We start from the raw sequence: 19,256 nt of genomic DNA, 5'->3' as shown, positions 1-19,256 counted from the left end.
GGAGGCAGTTTGTTCAAAACGGACCAATCCTGCAAACTTTGGAAGCCAACCTACCAATGAGGATGCAATATGGGAAATCGGACAGATCCGGGTTGATCACATGACTATAGAGATACTGTGTACCGATTTGCATGACGTTTGGTTAAAAGCTGTAGGTGGGGGCAAAACATACTCTCTCGCCATGCCTTTCGGCCTGGCGGAGACAATAATGAGTGAAATATAGGAGGAAAAGATGCAGGAAAGAGAGAGAGGCTACATCCCTGGAGTTCATATGGCTAGTGGCGGCCTCTGCTGGTTAACTGAAGCAGTTAGGCCTAGACCAGGGGTTCTCAATTTTTTTTATACCACAACACTATATTATGAGGGATTTATTTTGGCGACCCCGTCATTCCACCCAGGTCTTCAACCTATGAGCTCAGCCTTTCACCTGAAGACATGAGGGTAGCTGCCATCCAAGGGTCATCTCAGATACCACATTAACGCTGGTGGCCCTATTTTGGGCCATTAAAGATTACTTACAAATAGCCTAGGCCTATGCTTAATTAATAGATATCATACACCGGAGTCACATGGTGAAAATACCATGATCTACAACCTCACAAGCTTGTAGATCAAGCTATTTTCATAATTGGCAGCCCAAAATTGTCCATGTCTACCAAAACAAACAATGAAAACACCAAAATACAGCGAGAGGGCAATGTGTTTCTGCAAGTTAACACCGCCACACTACTCCAGTGGCTGACAACTGTTGGTATAGAGGGAAATTATTGGTAAAACATATTATTTTGTTATTTACACACAGGGCAAAGTTTCTCCTTTTCTATGAGAGAAGTCGTAAAGGTTTTTTTATTTATGTTTTATTCTTCAATGGATCTGTGGGTTCAACTTCCTCTTCGTGGACCATAGTGAGTATGCAAGGCTGAGTCCATTAATAGAATAGGTGCATGTAGTGTGTGTCTATACAGGAATACTCATAGTTTCACATTTACACTATTTAGGCACATTAGGCTTTTGTAAGGGTTATGTCTTTGACAAAACTATCAAATGTAGCCAGAATACTGTGCCATATCTAGCTTATTCACAAGTCGTGACACTATGTAGAACATTCATTTGCAGACTGACCTTGCAGGAATTGCATATAGGGTGGGTGTGAAACCAATAATTAATTTATTTACAAGTTTACTTTTACAGGGAAAGACCAAATTATGCATTACTGTAAATATCCCAGTACTAGCCAACTGACATTTATCCATTTGAGCTGTAATGAACAATAATAAATAAAAACATTAAGTTTTTCACAATTTGAGAGATTACTATATTATGTAAAAAAATTGCAATATTGTTTTTCTTTAGTGTGTGATTTGCTGTTTCAAAATACCACATTTTCCTAACCCTATAAAAGTCGTGGGAACAAGATAATATTAGGGAAAGTAAAAATCAAATGTTTTTCACACAAATATTTTTTATTATTTTAAAATAAAAAAAGACAACCCTGGCCAGCGGTCCTGGCACTTAGGTATGGAGTTACATTTGTGTCTTTATTAACCAAACAAAAGAAAAACATTTGAGAGAGAAAAAATATAAACAGAGCAAAGAATAGTTTTGAATGAAAACAAATTAAAACAGCAAGCGAAAAATAATAATTTGTAAGCAAAGGATTTAGTTTGACTCAGTTCCACAGATAAATATTGTGAAAATAGCCGAACTTCAAGCGCACAATGCCTTAAAAAGGTCTTAAAAGTCATTAAATTGTCACTTTAGAAATGTGTTACCCTGTATACACTTATACTGTATAGGTTGGTTTGTTTACTGTTGAGAGAGAAAACAATGTTGCCCATTAAGCTAATCTGGGGACCCCCTCTGAGGGTCCCGATCCCAAGTTTGGGAACCACTGGCCTACTATAACAGTAACAACAATACAACAATTTTAAATACAGATCACAAACTGTAAGTAGAACAGAAACCTAACATTAGGGAATCATCTGAATTGCTAATAGCCTAAAATGCTCAATATTGTAACGAATAGTGTAGCGTCCAGAGCTGGAATGGAGCTCTGACCTCAGTCCCAGAGGACCACAATGGAAACAAGCCTTTTTGTGTTATCCTTATAACAATCATTGTACAATTGTACCTCTGTATCCTACTGTTAATAAAGTATTCCATCAATCTGTTTACTCAAACTGTTTACTGTACATATTTTTTTTGTTTTTGTTTTTATGATGTTTTGCATAGTAGTGTATATCTGTCTGTCATTAAATGTCTCTATGAATTGAGTACAAAGGACCCCAATGGAAACAAGTCATCTTTCTTAGGTTTTAAATACTCTTAGCTGACCTTGCATTATACTTTCATGTTTTTTAGTTTTTTTTGCAAACTGCTAATAATAATAATAATCAAAAAACCATGCTGGCCGTAACACACCTCCATCCCTGCATTCAACAAGCTACATAAGGAAGGGGGAGCTGTCACTCAGACTCCAAGTGACCAATGGAGAGGTGTCTTACATCTATCAGCGTAGGACCCGCCTTCTGAACTTTAACCCCTCACACAAACAAATCCAAGAGAGAGAAAAAAAAAATTGAGACCAAAGACATAGGTTTTGAGAGAGAAGGCATTTTGCAATCAGAAAAAACAACTTTCATTCGCAAATGAGGAAAAAAAACATTAAAAACATTTTATTTAGCACAACACATTTTATTACCCAAACATTTTACTAAGTATTTTGTTTTATGTAGTTTAAACCGTTTTTCCTTATTTTTTTACTCTTGAATTTTAAAAGTTTTGTTCTCGATTATTTTTTATTTTCTTTCAAATCTTATATTTTTTTGCTTGCAAATATATTTTTTTGATTGCGTTTTTAATTTGTTTTAATTAAAAATATTTTTTATTCTGTTTATATAATTTCCTTTGCTTACAAATTATAATTTTTTGCTTGCTGTTTTAATTCATTTTCTTTCAAAACTATTCTTTGCTCTGTTTATATTTTTTCTCTCTCAAATGTTTTTCTTTTGTTTGGTTAATAAAGACACAAATGTAACTCCATACTTAGGCTCTAATGTAGCCTGATAGCGCTTTGCGGGTTCGAGGTTCCCGACGATCTTTGCTGCATGTCTCTCCCTATCGCTCTCTCCCTGTTTCCTGTCCATCTCCACTGTACACTATCAATAAAGGCAGAAAAGTCCCCAAAAATATCTTTAAAAAATAAAAAAAGAAATCCAAATGAGATAACAAAACATATAAAAAAAAAATATATATATATGATCACAGTCGTAACACATATATACTTATATATTTATACACAATTTAACCATATGTTGGAGAGAAACAAATGAAAAAATATATTATATTCATGTTTTTACTGGCATATACATGACCATATAGTATTGTCAGAAGGATAAAACACCATTGAGTTGTTCCATTGTGGTCCTTTGAGTACCAATGTGTTCGACATGTTTTCACTTTCTTTTTTTTTGGGTGGGGGGTGCCAACATACATCAAAATATAATCCTTAATAAGTACATTCATACAACGTTAATGCTAAACAAGTAGGGACAACATGTAATGTATTTCAAGAGTGCTATCTATGACATTTTACTTTTTGGTTGACCTTTTAGTGCCACACTCTCTCCAGATAGTTTGTCCAATGTACAGCCTTCTTCGTTGGCTGTAACTCCTACTACCACTCTAAACCCGAGGGGACATCTTTAGGTTTTCATTAGACCCTTTTTGCCAAGATGGAGAGACAACTTATTGTCCGATAACCAGATCCTGATTTTGTGGAGTTCTGCCATCAGTCATTTTTCCACCTTTGATTTATCGTATTGTGAGAGACTAGGAGAGCAGAATCATCAGCGAAAAGGAGTACTGAAGAACAGATTCCGAGAATGACAGGCTAGCTTCATAAATTCCTGCTCAGAATTCCGCATGAAGGAGTTGAAATGGGATATTAGAATCAGGAAAAAAAGCACAATGTTGTTGTTGACATTTTCTTAAATCACTGACTGTTTCATTATACAGTTTAAAAAAAATAAAATAACAAAGATTATTTTTCTGCCACTGGATCAGAGTCTCAGGGCGGATTCAGTCTATGGTCCCGGGTGCGCACCCCGGACCACATGGCAGATGTCGTGGTAGTGTGAATGTAGCGTACCGTTCCCCGTAACGCATCACCGTACCGTACCCGAAACCACCTGGGGAGGTAGTCTCGGGTCCGATTGCTACGCACTCGGGAGCGGAACGCTGCAATGTGAATCCATCCGTACCGACAGGAGGAAGTGGACTGCTAATCATATATCATTTATATATGTTTATAATGACAAATTATTTTAGCTGGGTTATACCTTCTCATAGTTCTACTTGAATGTTGACAAGAAATAATAATCCCTCTAGTGTTTGAGTAGCGCGAGCCGTGGAAAAACATAAACAAAAAACACATGTGTATCGAACGTGTATATAAGGATAAATATACCAAGGATTAGTCCGTGACGTCACTGCTAAAATACCAAGGATGTATCAGTGACGTCAATGATCATATTGATAATAACAGAGATGCGAGAGACAACGTTACATTTTGAGGTTTCAAAGACCAACTGCTTTGGTTGTGTATTGTTGTTCTGTTATTATTATAGCTCAAGACAACGTCAGGAACACAGTCAAACATTATTATTCACTCTGCACTCTGACAAGTGACTCTTCTTCTGTGAATGACATTCTCTATCTCCCAAAGCCCCATAGTCAACAGCGCCCCCATGAGGCACATATTTACCATTACTGTTGAATTAAGTGTACTTGAGTATGGAAGGATTCTGGCCAATGTGAATGCTGGCGAGCTGGGAGAGGCCAAACGGCCAAACGTGGCCAATTTCTCCCAATACTCGGGAACGGTTCGAATCAATCGGACCGGACCCAGTCTGAATCCGCCCTCAAATCTAATTTTCTGGATAAAATGGCGATTCAAGGCAATTTTTCTTCTCCGCTGATGTCTGCATGCTTTCACGCAGAAAGTAGTCGATCTCCGTCAATGAGTTTAGCTCTGAATGCCACAGTGAAACTCTGGCTTGGATTAGCTGTGCGAATTCACTCTGGCGGCCTTTAGCCAGACTGATGCTGTCTTTGCAGACATTCATTATGTTCCAACCAAGGCCAACAGCATTTAAAGCGATGGTACTAGCTGCTAGTCCCTGACCTATTTCTGCTGCTCCCTGGCCAATTTCTGCTGCTCCCTGGCCCATTTCTGCGGCTACCTGGCCAATTTCTGCTGCTCCCTGGCCCATTTCTGCTGCTACCTGGCCCATTTCTACTGCTCCCTGGCTCATTTCTGCTGCTACCTGGCCCATTTCTGCTGCTACCTGGCCCATTTCTGCTGCTCCCTGGCCCATTTCTGCTGCTACCTGGCCAATTTCTGCTGCTCCCTGGCCTATTTCTGCTACTTCCCAGCCCATTTCTGCTGCTCCCTGGCCCATTTCGGCTGCTCCCTGGCCAATTTCTGCTGCTCCCTGGCCTATTTCTGCTACTTCCCAGCCCATTTCTGCTGCTCCCTGGCCAATTTCTGCTGCACCCATTTCTGCAGCTCCCTGGCCTATATCTGCTGCTCCCTGGCCTATTTCTACTAGTTCCTGGCCCATTTCTGCTGCTCCCTGGCCCATTTCTGCTGCCCCCTGGCCTATTTCTGCTCCTCCCTGGCCTATTTCTGCTCCTCCCTGGCCCATATCCGCTCCTCCCTGGCCTATTTCTCTTACTCCCTGGTCTGTTTCTGGTTTAACATGATCTGTTAAAGTTTTAATGCCTATGGTCATTTTTTTGGCCTTTTTGATAATTCCTAGCATATCCACATTGTCCTTTCCCAGCGTGGTGTTTGCTTTACCAGACACCTCCTCTATATACTCCCGGAGACACCTTAAATCTTCCATGAATTTGCTCATTATCTCATTAGCTCTCTTTTTTCGTTTTTTGTTTACTGCGATCTCTGTAACTTTGGTGACTAAACTGTTGACTCCACAGGCAACTCCTAACCCCACCCCGGTTAGAACGATGGACGCTCCACCTGTTACAACTCCACCAACAATGGAAAGCACACCTGCAATTGCCCCTATTGAGCCACCTGTTACACTGGAGATCAGAGCACCCTTCTTCATCGTATCAAGCTGGACAGCAATTTCCTTCAATTCAGGTAGAGACTGTAGCATCCCTAAACGACGATCACTGAACTCCTTCCTAAAGCCAGAGGAGGAGTCATCCGGGAACATAATTGTAAAGTTCGGGTCCATCCTGTCAGAGGGAATAGAGAATGGATATTAAAAACAATATCATGAGTTTGGACTTTAAATGTTATCAGCATTTTCTATACGATACGAGTGCCATAGCCTCCCACTGGCCCTCATTTAACAATGGAACGTGGAAACCAGCTTAAATTTGAGCCCAGGAATCATCTTACGACAGGGCTCACATGTGATTTATGTGTGTTGACAGTGTGTTCATAAATCTGGCGGCTTCAACCGATCGCCATTTAAACAACACGCCAATAACACGCCCTTATTTCAGAAACATGTCCCCACAAGTTCTAATGGGAAGCTACCCCAGTCTACTTTGTGCCAAAAAGGTTAGGCAGGCCAGCAACACACCTTTCATGTCCTAAGCAACCTGTCACCCCAGCGAGTCAATATAATTGATGTTATAGGTGCAATTCTTTGTTCAAAATAACATGCATCTATTAACTTAAAGGACAAGTCTGGATCAAAATAGCATATAGCTTTTTTTCCTACTTATATTGATCCCAAATGACTAGCCATGGGGTTTATTTGCAGAATTGCCCCTGTCGTCCAGTTTCCCCGGTAGCCCCCATAGCATAGAGAAGAGCCCATACGCATATCACTACTTATATACTTTTTGTTGCGGTCAAAGGTATTTTTTTTTCATGAATCTGCTATTAGTTGTCATTACAAACGCATCCATGCCGTGGTTGTTCCACACGAGCTGCCGTAGTCTGCTAAACAGACCAACAGCTGTTACGTGTTTTGCCAAGTCCCGGAAAAGACGCGCTGTGATTGGCCTATGCCAGAGGACTAGACGACTGCATGCCAATGCATATTGATACTTTTAGGCACTGTAAAACAAGCCCTGCAGGTATGAGAGCCTTCTTCTTCTGATATATGTAAATATGTTTCATTCTTAAGTAGTGGACTTCGCATTTTACAACACCACCAGCAGTGACTGGACATCTATTTTAGTGCAAACCTACACCTTTTATAATATGTCTAATCCACTGAGACATAATACATACCTGACATCAGTGAGCAAATTGATATGACGTAGCATTTCCTCTATGTCACCTTCAGACAAATGTGCAGGTAGTTGGACCACAGTTTTAGTATTCTTCATCTTCCCAAATTCTCTGAGAGAGCTATGAATGAGAAGCCTTACTCAATTTCTGAATATTTTGTACGGGCTGTGCACAATGAATCATATTTTGTAATGAATAAAGAAATACAATATTGTAAACCAAAGGCAGTTTGATTATGATGAGAGCTTAATTTACCTTCTCTCCAACATTTCGCAGATGAGCTTGGTTCTGCATACATATTTATCCAAATATGTTGTATGTTCATCAACATTGTGAAAGCTGGGAGAGAAGAAGGTATCTGACTCTCTCTTAAACTGCAGGAGGTATGGGCAGACCAGCTTTGCAGTAGTGATGACAGCCTGAACACTCTTAAAGTTTGTCCCTTCAGGCAGCTGTAAAACCTGCTTCTTCTCCGCAAAGACATGCAGAGAGGTAACAGCCAGTGATTCGACAGCATCCACAAACGGGTTCAGCTTTTCCAAGCCTCTTCTAGTTTCCTTAAGAACCTCACCCAGCTTCTTATTCAGCTCCTCACGTCTTGCATCAGCAGTAATCATGTTCAGCTTGCTCGTTGCATATTCTACAACAGCCTGACCTGTGTCCTCGGACCCGGTCACATGGCCAAAGCTCAGATCAATTTGACTTTCTTCCTTTTTGATGTCATTCATTGTTTTTTTCTCTAATGTCCGATCGTCTATCCATTCTGAACGTGACTGACAGAATTCTGTCACTGTGGCAATGTGATTGAGGGTGTTGGAGGCATACTGGCACAAAGTCTCCTGCAGTTCTTTTCTGTAACATCAAATAAAGTAACACTGTATATGAATATCACATACTGTATAAGGCATTATAATCACATTCATAATGTGTGTTATAATTATGAATGACAACTTATAACAAGGTTTATAAGTATTGTAAGGGCTGGTCAAAAGGCATTATGAGCTCAGCGTAACAGCACATTATAACTACCATAACTTAATCTGTTATAACACCCATCACAATGATTATGAATGTATTTTCCAAAAAACATCATTGAAGTAAAACAGACAATGGACACTACACACAACATATTCACAATTATTGTGAAGTCAAGTATGATTATTGTTTTTGTCAGCATATAGTTCATCTTGAACATTACCATATCAAATCAAACATTAACTCTCAAAAGCCTACATTAAAATAAAAACTCATTAACATCAATAGGAATTATTGCAATACATTACTATTAGGTAAAATTGTCAAATACCTGGACATGAATAATTCACATGCTCAATTCACATGTGAAATGCTAGTTTCCAATGCTAAAAGCAATAATTTGGCATGTCCGAGGTTATGATTGATAAATGTCACTCAGCTGACAGTGTGTCAGCATGTCTGCGTGTTGAGGTGGACAAATGGACTGCACATTTAAATCAACAATTTAAAATAGCAGCTATAGTTGTAAATACTCAGTATTAACATTCCCTGCCAGAGGGTTTTCTATAACAGGATCAGCCAGTGCCAGGAATTTTGACAATTCTGACTCATCTTTGAGGATGCATAAAATGTTTCAAAAGTCTTTGACATTTATTTTGCGCCTTCATTGACATCAGTTATGTAAACAATACTTGTTTATAAAAAATAACAAATAAAAACTGCTTTTGAATGGACATTTATGGCTCTGTTTCGCTCCAAAGTGAAAAGCTTTTCAACTCAAGTTATATACATCAAATAATAAATAATAATAATAATTCAAAGTTCAAAGTGCAACATCAATACATCGGTCATCGAGAGCTTCATGAGAACACTTATTTTCCAGTCCAATATTCTATACTGCAGTGGTTTTCAAACCTTTTGTGCCCAAGCCACACCAATGGGCAAGTCAAAATCTCAAGCCACACCTGTATTCATAGCAACAAATAGCAGATCTACAAGGTTTTACTGAGCTTGTAGATTGTTGTTCTTTTATGCCATTTATGACAATTTGTGAAAATAAATAAATAAAAATCACACCCAGTGTGAAGTGAGCGGTGTGGACATCACAGTGATGGAAGCTCACTTAAAAAAAAAAAGAAAATTGGGCGGTGTAGCCGCCCCTATAAGTGGGGTTGGGACACCTCATTAGTACACCCTTTGCTGCACTGTGATTGGCCCATAATAGTACACCCCTTTACATTAGTACACCCCTAGCTGTACTGTGATTGGCTGACTCTATTGGCTGACTCTATTCAGCACTGTGATTGGCTAGCGAGACACATGATGAAATTAATAACCTATAAATAGGACTATGCACTTTAAAAAAAAAACTTTTTTTTATGTGAGCTTCCATCATTGTGATGAACACTGTGATGACCACACCGCCCACTTCACACTGGGTGTGATTTTTTTGAAGTGCATAGTCCTATTTATAGGTTATTAATTTCATCATGTGTCTCGCTAGCCAATCACAGTGCTGAAAAGAGTCAGCCAATAGAGTCAGCCAATCACAGTACAGCTAGGGGTGTAATAATGTAGAGGGGTGTGCTATTATGAGCCAATCACAGTACAGCGAAGGGTTTACTAATGAGGTGTCCCAACCCCACTTATAGGAGTGGCTACACCGCTCAAAAATAAGGGATGCCAGGGCGTGACCCCCCAAAATAATCGTATTTGAACTGGGGACCCCCATTTTGTTTGACTGGTTCCACAGATAAATATTTTGAAAATAACAGATTTTCAAGTCCTCTCTTCTTCTTCCTCTCTTCCTCCCCTCGGTCTGTCTGTCTCTCTGTCTGTCTCTCTCTCTCACACAGTGAGATGTCTTTGTTCACAAAAACATTTGCAACCAAATGGACCTGGTTCAATAATCTATGCAGTGGTTCTCAACCTTTTCAGGCCGTGACCCCCCAAAATAATCATATTTGAACTGGGGATCCCCATTTTGTTTGACTGGTTCCACAGATAAATATAGTGAAAATAGCAGATCTACAAGCTAGCCCTCTTTTTTTCTTCTTCCTCCCGTCTGTCTGTCTGTCTGTCTGTCTGTCTGTCGGTCTGTCTCTCTGTCTGTCTCTCTCTCACACAGTGAGATGTCTCTCTTCACAAACCTGATTCAAAATCTATGCAGTGGTTCTCAAGCTTTTCAGGCCGTGACCCCCCAAAATAGTTTGACTCAGTTCCACAGATAAATATTGTGAAAATAGCAGATCTACAAGCCCTCTCTTCTTCTTCTTCCTCACTTCCTCCCCTCTGTCTGTCTGTCTGTCTGTCTGTCTGTCTGTCTGTCTGTCTGTCTGTCTGTCTGTCTGTCTGTCTGTCTGTCTGTCTGTCTGTCTGTCTGTCTGTCTATCCCTCTTACACAGTGGTTCTCTAACTTCACATTTACAACTGAAAGTACACAAATGGAACCAAATGGACCTGATTCAAAATCTATGCAGTGGTTCTCAACCTTTTCAGGTTGTGACCCCCCAAAATAATCATATTTGAACTGGGGACCCCCCATTTTGTTTGACTCGGTTCCACAGATAAATATTGTGAAAATAGCAGATCTACAAGCTCCGTTGTGGTCCCGACCCACAGGTTGAGAATCACTGGCAACTAGCAGTGACGTCAAAACCAAAGGGTGCCAGGTATTTTGCGAGAAAAATAAGCAACCAGGTCTATGAAAACAAAGTTTTATATAGAGATAGCAGTACATATCTTAATTTGTTACAAACTAAAGTTGACTAATAGTCAACACAGCAAATCAAACCTATTAGGAAAATAGCCGATCTACAAGCTCAGAGGTTATGAGCTTGTAGATCGGCTATTTGCGCACACACACGTACACACACACGCACACGCACACACACACACTTACACTTACACTCACTCACACACACACACACACACACACACACACACACACACACACACACACACACACACACCTCCTCCTCTCTCATGGCTCTCTCGCACGGATCAGCGGAATCACTCGGTCAATTCTTCCATCTGTCGAGGGACGACGACGATGGGGGAGGGGGTCTGGAGGGGGTGCGTTCGTTTCAACGGGGGAGGGGGTCCACGTTTGTTTTCCTCGAGGCTTATTTTTTGCTCGCCTCGGATCAACGGGCTACATCCGGGAGGAAAGATCATCACCCGCGGGTGTGTGCACAAACGTGTGCGAGAATCTCACGGGGACGCGCACCTCCGCCTCTCACGGTAAGATCCTGGCTCTTAGAGCCAGCAGATACTCTGTTTCGCTTTGTAATGGCGGACCATGTCGGAAATTTGTCGAAACAAGCTATAAGGTGTTGCACCTGGCGAAGGCAAACGATGAAACGTGTCGTACCAAATTCAAATGAAGTTAACATTCAAGTCCATCGTGCTTTTTGGAGTGTGTGGTCTCTTCCTAACCTAAGAGCACTAGGAAGGTTCATTGTTTTAGTTTGTGTACGTCTTCTTGCCTACCAGCAAAAAAAATATATATCCATATATGTATATATGTATATGTGTATGTATGTATATATATGTATATATATATATATATGTGTATATATATATATATATATATATATATATATATATATATATATATATATCTGTCAGAGTGTGTCAGAGGTCGCGTTAGTCCGGTAATTGCCGATTTTGACCGACTCTTTATGACAAAGACAAGATAATATAAATCTCTCCGGACATCCTGACCGGTTGACAATGACACGGCAGTTCATTATAATAATTATCAGGCACATTTCAAATCCTCTGTTTCGCAAGCTGTATCTCTATCTCTCCCACAAGCACACACCATAGAGTTAAAGCCACACACGCTGTTAAGTTCACAAATTAACAACAATACACATGCATTTGAAGATGAAACATCCAACACTGAAGCCCTATCCACACTATCACAAAACCTATCCACACTCCGACTGTCGCATCCAGGTGAAACACAACGTTAATCATAAAAGTGGACACGTTAAAACATTAACCACCATTTGAAGTGAAAAGCTCTATAAGGCTCAAGGCTGCAAGATTCGCACAAATGCTTTCAATTTTACCAAAGCTGTCCCAACCAGACGGACGGATGGACGGACGGCACCCCACAACACCACTGCCTGTCTAACAGTATAACCTGTGAGTAGCCTATAATGTATTGCCTTTGCAGGTCAGCTGCTGAACTATGTTATGAAAGATGAATCTCATGTAGGCCTACCCATTTCTTGTGCAGTAACCTTTGATTGTTTGGTATTCGGAAGAAAATATGTTCAAACGCAATGGATTATTGAGAGACCATTACGCACATTAAATAAAATGTGTATATTCCTCGTTTATGTTCAAATAGTTCAATCCAAAATGTAATGCTGCAAGTGTTAGGCTGCATTTACGCACCTATTTTTAATTAGTGTGTTAAAAACGTTTATGACTGTATCTTTTATCAGATGTCCAAGAAATTTTAATAATTTCAGACATTGGGACCGGCAGTTTAACATCCTAGCACGACCTCTCACACACACAGACACCAATATATATATATATATATATATATATATATATATATATATATATACATATACATATACATATATATATATATATATATATATATATATATATATATATATATATATACACATATACATATACACATATACATATACATATATATATACATATATATATATATATTTATATATATATATATATATATATATATATATATATATATATATATATATATATATATATATATATATATATATATATATATATATTACATTGTGATGTTAAACTGAACTTCAGTCTGAAAACTTACCGTGGCAGAGATTGCTTGTTCATTTCACATTGTTGCCCATTGTCATTTGTATCCATTTTATCAGCTGTGTGGGAAAAATCAAATAAAGGAATGAGTATGATAAAAAAATTTAAGAGATCAGATGACAGATGAATATTACATACAATGATTTTGTATGAGTAACCCTTTCGCCCTATCCTCCTCCATGGGCTTAAGCAATTGCAGTCTGTCCCTATTGGCCGTCTAAGTGTACCTAGGAAGTTTTGTCGGTATTCGATGCTGGGAACCGGCCTCTTTAAGTCTTAACCTACCCCCCCCAACCCCCCCTCCCCGTTTTTTCTTCTCTTGTACATATGTTTCACTCTTCATACCAGTAACCTGTAAGCTGATTGTATGATGTTCTGTATAGTAGTGTGTATATCTGTCTGTCTCAGAGGGCGGTTTCAGACTGGGTTCGTTTGAATCAAACCGGTCCCGAGTACGCTTGGCTGGCCAGCATTCACACTGGCCAAGATCCAATCGCACCAGAGAACACTTGCATATATACCCCCGATCCTATAGGTGGCGGCATGCACATAGTGTTTCTTCTGTGGACACAGACGTCATCAACTATGCGACAATGTTTGTGCTGGGCTCGCATAAATATAGGGTTGCGGCTGGGGAGTGAGTCAACGCACTGAGCGCTCAGCGCGTCAATGCACAGACTGCTGTCTTGTTGACGGACAACGGATGTACGCTTATGAGAAACAACACAAATAAAACCTGGTGAAACACTTGTGTGCATTAGCGCAAGATGAGGATACAGGAAACATTCAGTCTAAATGTCCAGTTTGCTAACCTTCACAACTACTACTACTTTTGCATTTGAAACTTTAAATTTCTCTAAATATTATAAACTTTCACGACAGCTTAAGTACAAAATGAAAAGGCAACTATAGTAGCCTATACAGTGAAGTCGGACTGAATGATATATATATATATATATATATATATATATATATATATATATATATATATATATATCCCTGTGCTCTTCTTTTTCTCTATGAAGAAAAGTACACGTACAGTTGACACAAACGCATTCCGCAACGCTGCCTGTCTGTTGTTTAATCTCATCCTCTGGACTGCAAAGCCATAGCTGGTCATGTAGGAAGGTGTGCGATAGGATCGCGCTTGCCATAGTCTCCAAAGTAATAATAATAATAAGAGAAAGTTCACTTTTGGTTATTTAAAAAGAGTCTCCTTATTTTATGGATTAATTTATTAGCCCTACATGGGAGAAACGTTAACTTTAGAGCTTTGGTTATAATTTAAAAAGACTAGAGCAGTTTGTGTGCAGACTCACCTTTTTATTTTTATTTATTTATGATTTGTGGGTCCAGCACTGTGTGTAAAAAAGAACTGTGGGGACGTGCATCTCCTGCCTTTGTTCATATTTAAAATAAAAATTATATTTTCCAATGCAAGATCAGTGTGGTTATCTGCTCTATATTGTAATATCAAAAATAGTGGATCAACAAGCTCAATGTGTCGCATTGCACCGCATTTTCAGCTTGTAGCTTGGCTATTTTTGCTACTTTTGTGTGACACTGTATGACAATAGGGCATTCATTTATGATGAAAAAGCATTAAAAGTTGCAATATGGGATACAGGGTTTCTTCCTAACAGCAAAGATATGTAGTAGAGATCCAATTTAAATATCCGCACCAACCGTTTCTCCCGTATGTCAAAATATTATTATTTTCTGGTATTCCCCGTTAGTTTTAGTAGGCTATTAGTTGTGCGATGCGATCACAAAATGCATTGATTTAGCCTATGGAATGTCGGTGTGTCTTTTTTCTTTTTTTCAAACCGGTGCTGCGCTGACAGACGGCATCCAACATACAGGCGTCCAACACATGCGGCATCCAACGGTTGGATGCCGCAACGGTTGGATTCCAGCCTACAGAGAGCACTGCTCTGCTGTGCTACTGCTTGGTGTGGATATGTTACGGCCATGGTTGAACCCCTGTGGATTGATCTGCGACGTGTTTTTGTTGGCTGTTTTTGTCGAGTTTATATACCGTCACCTATTCCAAATAGCGGGCCACTTCCGTCTAATGGTACGCTTGCTTTCACATTGCAGCGTACCGTACCCGAAAACGTATGATCCGGATCCCAAACTGCCTCCGGAGGTGGTTTCGGGAACGGAACGGTTACCCGTTTCGGGGGACGATTCGCAACATCTCATTCTCATTTTAAACAAGCTCAGTGCTTAATGAGTCTTCCAGTTTAGTAGACCTTGTATTGTGAATTTGTACATCCATGTACTGTTGGTCTCATGTCTTACTAAATAAAGTACATCAATCAATCAATCAAAGCCCAGCCAATAGGAATTGTAGATCGGTTATATTCACTTCCTATTTGGCGTTTGAAGTTTGAAGCTTCGCCATGGTCACGCCATTCTACGAAAACTCAAGCTTTTGATAACTATTCATCGTTAATGTCTTTTGTGTACGCTGAGCGAATTTGAGGCAGATCCGACAATCTGCCTAGTAGGAGTTCGTTAAAGTACAACCCATGAAAATGGCGTGAAATGCACCAAAACGCTGCTATAAATTCAAAATGGCCGACTTCCTGTTTGGTTTAAGTCATGGCTCCAAGACACTTTTTTTGTAAGTAGGGACATGACATAGGTGTGTACCAATTTGCATGCATGTAGGTGAAACCGTATTGTCGGGCTTGAAGCACTAACTTTTTTAGGGGGCGCTATTGAGCCATTAGCTCATGCCCCTTTTTGAAACAAATTAAATACGTAATTTTTCGTATGGGCCCTCGACGTTCTGTCCAAGATACAAGCCTGTATGGCAATCAGCTGAAAAGTTAGGCTACATAGCTTAAGCAATTTCAGCCTTTCCCTATTGGCCGTCTAAGTGTACCTAGCAAATTTCGTAGGTATTTGACGCTGGGAACCGGAGTTAGGACTGTTTAAAGCCCAGCCAATAGGAACACAGTGGGGGCGGGGCTTAAGCATTTCAGCCTGTCCTTATTGGCCGTCTAAGTGTACCTAGCAAATTTCGTAGGTATTTGACGCTGGGAACCGGAGTTATGAATGTTTAAAGCCCAGCCAATAGGAACACAGAGGGGGCGGGGCTTAAGCAATTTCGTCCTGTCCCTATTTGCCGTCTAAGTGTGCCTAGTAAATTTCGTAGGTATTTGATGCTGGGAACCGGAGTTATGGCTGTTTAAAGCCCAGCCAATAGGAATTGTAGATCGGCTATTATCACTTCCTGTTTCGCGTTGAAGTTTGATGCTTTGCCATGGTCACGCCGTTTTACAAAAACTCAAGCTTTTGATCACTTTTCATCTTTAAGGTCTTCTGTGTACGCTGAGCGAATTTGAGGCAGATCCGACAATCCGCCTAGGAGGAGTTCGTTAAAGTATAACCCGTGAAAATGGTGTGAAATGCACAAAAACACCACTATTAATAAGAAATGGCCGACTTCATGTTTGGTTTAGGTCATGGCTTCAAGAGACTTTTTCGTAAGTCAGGACATGATACAAGTATGTACCAATTTACATGCACGTAGGTGAAACCGTATTGTGGGGCTTGAAGCACAAACCTTTGTAGGGGGCGCTATTGAGCCATTATGCCATGCCCTTTTTTGAGACAATTAAAATACGTAATATTTTGCCACTGGTAATGTGTGTGCAAAGTTGCGTAACTTTTGGAGTACACATTGCCCCTCAAAAACGCGATTCATTTGGGGGAATAATAATAATCATTGCGGTTTTAATAGGGCTTCGCACTACTGTGCAGTGCTCGGGCCCTAATAATCATTGCAGTTTCAATAGGGCTTTGCACTACTGTGCAGTGCTCGGGCCCTAACAATAATCATTGCAGTTTCAATAGGGCTTTGCATTACTGTGCAGTGCTCGGGCCCTTATAATAATCATCATTGCAGTTTCAACTAGAAAAAGTGGTCCTCGGAGCACAAGTCTCCGCCAGGTCAGGTACGTTATTGTGCCTCCTGGTGGCGCTATAATAGGCCAATGTGAAAAGGGTGCCATTTATTCTTAGGCCTTTCACGGCAATCGAACACTTTGATGCATTTTGTTCCAAAAATGTGTTTTGCTAAATTAGATCTGGTGGTGGCGCTATAACAGGCCAATGTGAAAAGGGTGGCATTTCTTCCTGGGGCAAGTGGGAATCTACGTGGAAAATTTCACGGAAATCGCATGCTTCGTTCATGATTTGAGGCATTGTGTTAAAAATGAAGCAATCCTGCACATTTTGGGAGCCAATCTTAGCCAATCAGGATGGAATCTGCTAAATCAGACAGATCCGTGTTGATCACATGACTATAGAGATACTGTGTACTGATTTGCGTGTTTTTTGGAGAAAATCTGTAGGAGTAATATCCAATAATGTGTTTTGCAAAAGTCGGCCTCATGGTGGCGCTATAAAAAGCAGATGTGAAAAATGCAGGGCAGATGTTTTTCCTTGGCCTCTGGGGAGTGTGCGTGCAAAGTTTCACGCAGATCAGTGCAGTTATAGGGAAAAACGTGAATCGGCCTATTATAGCGCCACCATGAGGCTGTTAGGAAAGTTTTCAAGTGGCATTTCTTCCTGGGCCAAGTGGGAATCTACGTGGAAAATGCCACGGAAATCGCATGCTTCGTTCATGATTTGAGGCATTGTGTTCAAAATGATCCAATCCTGCAAACTTTGGGAGCCAATCTTAGCCAATCAGGATGGAATCTGGTAAATCGGACAGATCCGTGATGATCACATGACTATAGAGATACTGTGTACTGATTTGCATGTTTTTTGGAGAAAATCTGTAGGAGTCATATCCAAAAATGTGTTTTACAAAAGTCGGCCTCATGGTGGCGCTATGACAGCCTGATCTGAAAAATGGGGCAGAGGTTCTGCTGGGACATCCAGGGAGTGTATGTGTGCAGTTTCACAGCGACCGGGCCAACGGTGGCGGAGATTAGCTGGTCGCAGACAAGGACGGACACACACACGGACACACGGACGGACGGACGGACGGAGGGTAAAACATACTCTCTCGCCATGCCTTTCGGCCTGGCGGAGACAATAAGGCTTCGCACTACTGTGCAGTACTCGGGCCCTAAAAATAATTGCAGTTTCAAAAGGGCTTCGCACTACTGTGCAGTGACGCTATAAACTGCTATAAATTCAAAATGGCCGACTTCCTGTTTGGTTTAAGTCATGGCTCCAAGACACTTTTTTTTTACATTTTTTTTTACATGCACGTAGGTGAAACCGTATTGTGGGGCTTGAAGCACAAACCTTTGTAGGGGGCGCTATTGAGCCATTATGCCATGCCCTTTTTTGAGACAATTAAAATACGTAATATTTTGCCACTGGTAATGTGTGTGCAAAGTTGCGTAACTTTTGGAGTACACATTGCCCCTCAAAAACGCGATTCATTTGGGGGAATAATAATAATCATTGCAGTTTTAATAGGGCTTCGCACTACTGTGCAGTGCTCGGGCCCTAATAATCATTGCAGTTTCAATAGGGCTTTGCACTACTGTGCAGTGCTCGGGCCCTAACAATAATCATTGCAGTTTCAATAGGGCTTTGCATTACTGTGCAGTGCTCGGGCCCTTATAATAATCATCATTGCAGTTTCAACTAGAAAAAGTGGTCCTCGGAGCACAAGTCTCCGCCAGGTCAGGTACGTTATTGTGCCTCCTGGTGGCGCTATAATAGGCCAATGTGAAAAGGGTGCCATTTATTCTTAGGCCTTTCACGGCAATCGAACACTTTGATGCATTTTGTTCCAAAAATGTGTTTTGCTAAATTAGATCTGGTGGTGGCGCTATAACAGGCCAATGTGAAAAGGGTGGCATTTCTTCCTGGGGCAAGTGGGAATCTACGTGGAAAATTTCACGGAAATCGCATGCTTCGTTCATGATTTGAGGCATTGTGTTAAAAATGAAGCAATCCTGCACATTTTGGGAGCCAATCTTAGCCAATCAGGATGGAATCTGCTAAATCAGACAGATCCGTGTTGATCACATGACTATAGAGATACTGTGTACTGATTTGCGTGTTTTTTGGAGAAAATCTGTAGGAGTAATATCCAATAATGTGTTTTGCAAAAGTCGGCCTCATGGTGGCGCTATAAAAAGCAGATGTGAAAAATGCAGGGCAGATGTTTTTCCTTGGCCTC

The 19,256-nt window shown here is 40.4% G+C and overlaps 1 protein-coding gene across 4 annotated transcripts in view; it reads right to left on the bottom strand.

The window, feature by feature from the left end:
* The window catches only part of LOC308099312 (uncharacterized protein), a 127,740-nt gene that overhangs the window by 51,151 nt on the left and 57,333 nt on the right, over nucleotides 1-19,256 (bottom strand). For 3 of the 4 annotated variants that reach the window (XM_080448032.1, XM_080448035.1, XM_080448033.1), the window contains 4 exons: nucleotides 13,089-13,152; nucleotides 7,535-8,131; nucleotides 7,280-7,399; nucleotides 5,186-6,267 (listed from right to left, as the gene is read on the bottom strand). In XM_080448032.1, the coding sequence (XP_080304158.1) occupies nucleotides 5,186-6,267; nucleotides 7,280-7,399; nucleotides 7,535-8,131; nucleotides 13,089-13,152 (1,863 nt within the window). The remainder of the gene's footprint in view (nucleotides 1-5,185; nucleotides 6,268-7,279; nucleotides 7,400-7,534; nucleotides 8,132-13,088; nucleotides 13,153-19,256) is intronic. The other variant, XM_080448034.1, reaches the window with a different exon arrangement.

This window comes from Gymnoscopelus braueri (genome assembly GCF_963280865.1).
Source record: "Gymnoscopelus braueri genome assembly, chromosome: 13".
In the NCBI taxonomy this organism is placed as follows: Eukaryota; Metazoa; Chordata; class Actinopteri; order Myctophiformes; family Myctophidae; genus Gymnoscopelus; species Gymnoscopelus braueri.
This window is presented reverse-complemented; position numbering and strand designations above follow the sequence as displayed.